This window comes from Aplysia californica, unplaced genomic scaffold (genome assembly GCF_000002075.1).
Source record: "Aplysia californica isolate F4 #8 unplaced genomic scaffold, AplCal3.0 scaffold00045, whole genome shotgun sequence".
NCBI classification, from domain to species: Eukaryota; Metazoa; Mollusca; class Gastropoda; order Aplysiida; family Aplysiidae; genus Aplysia; species Aplysia californica.
The window spans coordinates 2,031,974-2,039,195 of record NW_004797315.1 but is presented as its reverse complement, the minus strand read 5'-3'; the positions used below and the strand labels follow the sequence as shown (position 1 = coordinate 2,039,195).

Below are 7,222 nucleotides of genomic sequence, written 5' to 3'. Positions count from 1 at the left end.
CAACGTGGCCCAGCCCGATAAGATTCTATAAAAAGAAACGCCACAGTTCGAGATTTAGCCCACACTCGGCGGCCATATTTGATCCCCACCGCGGCGTACTGCTCGTGGCGCCGCGAAGACTAGAGAGAGAAGAGGCTCCATTAGTTCTATACGCCTTGCTCTGCAAGCAAGTGAAGCATAATATCGATGAACAGCTGACGTTCTTCGACACAGTGTTAAATAGGCCATTGCTATACATGCCTATCTTGTCTCAGCTGCTAGGCCTAGTGTCTAGTGCTGCAGCGTTTTGTGCAAAATGGATGTCGGCCTATCTATTCTGTGGACTCTTGCTGTTGCTGCTACAGTGCTGTGTGTCCTTTACATGTTGTCCAAACAGTTTACCAGGAAATTAGGCAACCCTCCACCCGGGCCTCGGGGATGGAAGGGTTTTATGGAGATCTTACAAGCGGGCCGTGACGACTCCTTGTATGAGGTAGCCTGGGGGTGAGCCGAAAAATATGGAGACATGACTTTCTACAATTTGGTCAACCCATTTGCATACTAAATTCGGCAGATATTATGCGAAGACTCGTTGGTTCGGATGAGTACAAAATGCTCACATCTTACCGTGAGCCTAATGTGGTTTCCGAATTTGCATGGTATAACGGGAAGGAGCTTTTCTTCACACCTTATAATTCCCAGACTAGACAGAAGAGAACTTTGTTCCACAAGATAATGGGAATCTACGGGGAAGGTGTGGACAAGTTTGAAGGTGTCGTTGGTAAAGAGCTTGACCGTGTTCTGGAGGAGATGGACACTGCTAGAGCTACAGGCCTGGATATCCACATGCCCCAGATTTTGTCGAGATCTCTGAAGATCATTTTGTACGTGCTGGTAAGTAACTGATGGTTCTTTGTAAACCAGGCAAACTACACCCCACGAGTCAGGTCCAGCTCGAGAGCAGTTTCAATCTGCTGACTCGCCAGTGTCCAAGTAATTAACTCACTCGCTGCCAGACTCATTTTCATCGTAATACCGACTGCCATATTTTGAAACTCCTCGGGTTCGACTTTCCTAAAGAATTGTAATTTTTTATCTACAGTAAACCGACTTATTTTGGGTCTCTGGTATTTGAGGGTATGTAACTGCTGTCTTTTCTGAGTTGATTGATAATTGCTTGAGTTACGTCCCCTGAAAACTGGGTACAATACATAATTCTTATTTACTGAACAACCTGTAGCGCATCAGTTTCGGCACAGTGGCAAATGAATGATCTTCCAACATTTTCGAACTGATGGACCCATTTTAATACGTCGATGATCGGTTGGATCGAGACTTTTATAGTGCGGAAAAAGATGACTGCAGTGCTGGTCCAATAATGTAGAGGGTTCAGAGTAAAATAGTGGTGGAGAAAATGTTATAAAAATAGACATCTTACTTTATGTTAAGAGGCTTTTTTATGAAGAATGTGCTAGCGATGTACTGTGAAACGTGCTGTGTCGGGTAAAAACGACCAGCTGGAATAATGTAAAAAGAGGCAAATAAAGATCGCACCCAGGGAGAATTGAAGGTACTAAAAAAAATTGAATGTGTAGAATGACCCGTCAGACAATTTGAAACAACAAGCTTTCTCGTAGCGGACAGGGCAGGGCCGTTATTAACGACGACACAGCAGCCGGTTTTCCAACTTCTCGTGCAATGTTCTCCCTAGAGTGGTTCTTGTCACCCTTTGTGTAAATAAATTAGCGAGCTTTCACTGCTGCAATTAGGCCTAGCTTTTCGTCATCAACGTTGGAAAGTCGGGAAGTAACTCCAGCAAAAAGTCTGGAAAGAGTTCTGCCCTATACGTTCTTACTACTCTCTGACCGTCTAGGTTCTGCCCCTTCATCCGTGCTGCCGTGAAACGTGCGGTTTGCACAAAAAGGTCAGAAACACCGGTCTGATTTTACGGATCAAGTCGGGGGCAGCTGAGTATACTCGGTGTCAGCCGTCTTTAGTAAGCCCAGATAAGGATTGGCTGGGACCTTGGCCTTCTAAGGCCTAGGCTGGGACCGAACAGCTCTTATAAATTTACCGTTCGGCATGCGGCCGTGTACGACATGGGTGCACTATACTCACAGGAATTATACGGTGTTTTACACCCTGATCAACACTACAGTGGAGTCTGCTTTTTATTAAACCGAAATCTGTGGTTCTACAGTTTAATTGGGTTTTCAGTTTAGAGAGGTTGCTCAAATTGAAGGAAATAAAATCTGGGATTTTCTTTCCTTTTGTTTTTTAAGGCTGTTTTCGGAAGATCTGTTTGGTTTAAGTGGACTCTGTTTAGATTATCAGGAGGTGGTCTTCATTGACCAAAGGTAGCACGGGCTGAGACTTGGATACAACATCTCAGCAATCTGATGGAAATATTTTATAGAATTTTAAAGAATCTCCTCACACAGGAATTTAATTTACTCCTCTATTTGACGGTGTAGGGGCCTAAGATCCACTATTTACTGCAGTAGAACATGACTATAGCGGCACTTGCTATAGCAGGACCATCCCTACAGCGGGACCTGACCGGAATCCCCATTTTTCTTCCTCAATGTAAACTCAATTACTTATGCTTGGATTTAGCGAGACAAGGAAAGTCCCGAACTCGGATACAGCTGGAGAGATCGAGTGAGCTCTAGCTTTACGGGGGGGGGGGGGGGGGGGGGGTTGTAGGCTTGCTCCAAACAGACAGTCGGCGTTGTGATTGGCTGGTTCAGGGATGAGTGAGGTGGGGCAGGCGATAGGCCTAAAGAGAAATGGTGCAGAGAGAGAGATGGTGCAGAATGACGTGTTGCGTGAACCACTTCAAATGTGATGTAGATCTGTAATAGCCCTAGCCCTAGGCTAGGCCAACAAGCAAAAGAAGTGGAGAGCATGTAGTGTGTGATTCCTGATTCATTGAATTGGGATCGTTGATGCTAACGGTGCGATAGACAGCACAAGCCACAAGACTGAGGAAAAAATGGCTTCCAAGTAAGACAAAAGGAAATGGGTTTCAATTGAATGAAAGGCCGAGATAAGATAATCGTGAAGCGTCAGCTCCGTAATAATATTTTCCCCTAATCAAGTTGACATGAAAAGGAATACTAATTTAATCTAAAGCGCGCATTTTATTGATATATATGGAAGGGATGTAATCATGTCTATTTTAAAGAAAATTTTCGGTGATTTCCCCTGCGCATTCCTATAGCGGGAAGTCGCCTGCTGCGGGATTTTTCTTTTGGAATAAAAAGTCCCGCTATAGCCGTGTTCTACGGTATACAGTGTGTTTCCAGGGCCCAGCTGCTGTATCCGGTTAAGTGTTAAGCCCATGATTGGCAGCCTGCCTCTTAAGTGATCTAAATTGTATTGAGTTCAAGGGTGGGGGTGGTAGGGGCAGTGAAACATTACTGCTACAGAGATAGTTGTTGACAATCAGAAAAGAGTATTGAAACGTAATAAGTGTATATATAACTACTTTGATAATTGCTTACTCGTTAGGTCAATGGTGACATCGATCCTGAAAAGCTCAGCTGTGATATTGTTGATGCGATGGAGCGTTATGATAATGCATTGAACCGGATGATGGACATACAGAATCTCACAGCCCTCAAGTTTTTCCCACCACTTCGCAAGATTGGCAAGTACAAGAGAATTTGCGATGACGTCCTTGAGAGTAAAGCAGAGGCTGAGAAAATTATGTTTGAAGACCTTAAGGTAGTATGTCCCTCAAGCCTTTGTCTGTAATTATCATACTCTAATTATACGAATTAAAGTATACTTTGGCCTTCCATTCTGAATTACTTAACCCACGAAGTACATCCGATGTTTCCATTCCCCATGTGGCCCCATTTGGGTCACCGCGATGCCATGCGCAAAAGCTGCTTACTTTAATTTATTGAAGAATACTTACACTTCACTTTTTCTGTCCTCTTATACCGCAAGGTGCCGAGGGGAGAGGTAATTGATGGACGTGGTCCAGGTGTATTGCTTTTGGGATCGTCATAATTGTACCTTTGAAGGGTTTCATTGATTCTGTCGATTCTTGGTCTTCCCTTTGACTTTAAGCCATCATATATTGCATAATACCCATGATATTGTAGGCCTTTGTGTTGTTGTTGCTGTTGTTGTTGTTGTTGTTGTTATCGATCCAGCAACAGCTGGGCTTTCGCCCTTCTGTGCTATGCCATGTAGTGATGATTGCAGGTTTGCTGCAGTTGCTATAAATGTTCCATAGAATGTGTTGTCAATGTTAGATCTCGGAGGGAGACGTTTAGTTCTGATGTCATTTAGGCCTGTACAGTGGAAAAGGTGAAGACCCACAGTTATGCATCTAGTCACACAAAGGACACATCGGGGGAAGTTCTGGTGCCAACTTTACATTTGGACGATGCAAAAATACATGTTGCATAGCACCCATAAGCCACCATAAGTAATGAAATATTGATAGAAGATATGTATTGAACATGGTCGAACATGAATAGCGATCCACGTTTTTTTAAAAAGATGCTTGTAAGCTCTGACTTTAAAGTAGCCTACTCTACAAGTTTCTTTGTATTGACGTTGAAGGGACAACATTACTATCGCATTTCAAAACTTCGTCTGATTTAAGTAAATAGACCTTTATAAACTCTTCATAGCAATGTCCAATTTTTAAGAACCAGTATTCTATGAATGTGCTTGTTCAGCACAATGTATCCAGTTTTATGTCTAGACAAACCTTTGAAAAATACAAGACCAGCGGATTCAGTCATAAAATGAGAATGATTTTTCGTCTTGATGAGTTTATTGTTCTCCTTGGACTAAAATCAAGTGGTATGATTTCCCCAAGCTAACGGGGGCGATTTGGTGTTTCAAAGGGAATTCTCACTGAGAGGATCAAGGGCAGTGAATTTGAAAATATAAAAGAGCAAAGTTAGAGGAAATAGTAGTAAAAAAAAAAGACCAGTACTGGTAGATTGACCCGTGATCTATGTTTACACCCCAGCTCATCATAAGCGTGCCTTTAACCCAGATAATAGTGACTCGCTGGGCCATGGGCCGGATGGCCCTTGTTCCAATCCTCAAGAGGGAATTCTCAAACGTAATCTGTGTCGAGATTTTTCAAGGCTCTCCGTCAACCTGGCCTGGTCCTATCAGAGACAGACGTTACATTCACAGATGTTTGCTCTGTTGACTTTAATCGCTTTTTGATCAAAGTGGGGGGGAGGGAATAGGCCTACATCTGACCTAGGAGAAGCTTGTTTCAGTCAATGAGGGCAAATTAACACTCGCTTATTTCATTAAGTGACCGCTGTCTCTTCTCAGCTCATATGACGTCACGATCCAGTCTGCTGAACATCATACTGATCCTGATCCACCACCCAGAGATTGCACATCGGGTACAGGAAGAGATCGAGTCTGTGATCGGGGATCGAAGACCGCGCGTGGAAGATCGGCTGAGTATGCACTACACAGAGGCCGTCGTTATTGAGAATCTCAGGTAGGTAGGTTTGTGTAGCGTTGTGTATGTGTTTGTTTGTTGTTTTTGTTTTTGTTTTTGTTTTGTTTTGTTTGTTTTGTTTGTTTGTTTTTTTTGTGTTTTTTTTTTTGGGGGGGGGGGGCTCCTCTGGGCTCCTGTCTCTTTCTGCAGCCTTTCTACTGCTTCTCCTTTTTACACAGGCATTCACCCACTGGCATTCATCTTGTGGTAGCCCGATATAGATGAGATAAATGTAGTTTTTTCCCCCCCCCCCCCCCCCCCCCACTCCCAGAAAAGGGGGGTGCAACTATTTTACAAGTTGACTGGCAGAATGGGTAGAGAAAAAGCTGTTTAAATTTACAACAGTCTTGTTGGCTCAGGATGCATTCTTCCTCAGTTTTGGCTCTGAAATTTTTTGTTCTCCCTCGTGGCCGTTTGTAGACATATGGTCAGTTTAGAAAATAGAGCCTCAAAACTTCAGATTGTCAATGAAGCTTGTTTATTTGTTTTCAATAATATGTTAAACTACGTTCCCCTCCCCCTAAAAGTAATGACAACAACAACAACAGACATAAAAGAAACAAAGAAACGAAAAAGACAAACTGTGTGTCAACATCCTCAGATATGTCAGCCAGATACCTCTCAGTTCCTTTCGCAATGCCCGCGAAGACATTCACATTGACGGTTATGTCATCCCAAAAGGCACGCAGGTAAGTGATACCAGACCAGCAGATAATGTGATACTGGTGTATTTTTCTCTCAAGCTTTAATTTTTTAGTGGATTTTTATTTTCAGGAGGGAAATAGAACACAAAGTGTGGAAGGCAGCCTAAAATGATTATAGTTCCACATGCTTGAATGGAAAAAAACAGGCACACTCAGGTAGTGAGACATTCATAAAAAAGTTTCTTTTCACAAAACAAAACTTTTTGCTAATCTCAGATGTCCTTGCTGGTAAATGCAATCTGTAAAGTGTCTGTATCTGTTTCTTGAATTTGTTATAATCTAATTACTGTTTTGAGAGTTTGGCTCACATAGAATTTATAGGAATGTGACACACATCTTGACCCGATATCTCAAGGTATCGCACATTTATAAGCAAATAATAATATGGTATGATAAGGTAAGATGATGTATCTTTGTTTTCCATACACTGAAATATTGCCTGGACATTTCACCTTTCACGCACGCACTCACGTACACACACACACGCACACACACACATGTAAATACACACACATACACTTTTACTCTCTCCCACACCATCTCTTCAACACACATTTGCACATACCCAAATATACACATAGACTCATAGTATAGTATTATTGATATATGCTCTCACAGACTCAGTCTCACAAATCTGATATAAATTAACAATTGTTAACAATACCGGTAATAATGTTTAGTCTAGATGCATAATCCATTTTCTGATGATATTAAATAGTGTTCTTTATAGCTTTCAAGGTATTAAAAATATGTGTATTTAATACAATGATAGGAGTTTAATGGATGAGGGTAAAAATTACCCTCTGTATCTTTCTTTGTAACATGGCAGGGTCTATTGCTTCTTACTGATTTTTTTTTAATTTGAGGGAGTAAAGTATGTTGGTTGTCCGGAAAGATGGAATTAATATTTCTCATGCAAGAAATACAGTATGAATCATCACATCAGAATTAGGGAATGTAGAAGATGATATTTTGGTCCGCAAATTTTATCAATTTGATATTATTGTTTTTTTAGGAATTAACAGGTGAACGGTGAAAGTACAAC

The 7,222-nt window shown here is 41.8% G+C and overlaps 1 protein-coding gene across 1 annotated transcript; it reads left to right on the top strand.

Annotated features, from left to right (window-relative positions):
* The first annotated feature begins 714 nt into the window (after nucleotides 1-714).
* LOC101857931 (steroid 17-alpha-hydroxylase/17,20 lyase-like) lies at nucleotides 715-6,825 on the top strand. Its single transcript, XM_005092392.1, has 6 exons — nucleotides 715-873; nucleotides 3,493-3,708; nucleotides 4,851-4,905; nucleotides 5,299-5,473; nucleotides 6,075-6,162; nucleotides 6,796-6,825. The coding sequence occupies exons 1-6, from the start codon at nucleotides 715-717 to the stop codon at nucleotides 6,823-6,825; spliced, it is 723 nt and encodes a 240-aa protein (XP_005092449.1).
* The last annotated feature ends 397 nt before the right edge of the window (nucleotides 6,826-7,222 follow it).

Coding starts and splice junctions, on each gene's coding strand:
- LOC101857931 (XM_005092392.1), top strand. CDS start 715: ATGGGAATCTACGGGGAAGGTGTGGACAAGTTTGAAGGTGTCGTTGGT. Junction 874..3,492: donor AGATCATTTTGTACGTGCTG/GTAAGTAACTGA, acceptor CTTACTCGTTAG/GTCAATGGTGACATCGATCC. Junction 5,474..6,074: donor GTCGTTATTGAGAATCTCAG/GTAGGTAGGTTT, acceptor CAACATCCTCAG/ATATGTCAGCCAGATACCTC.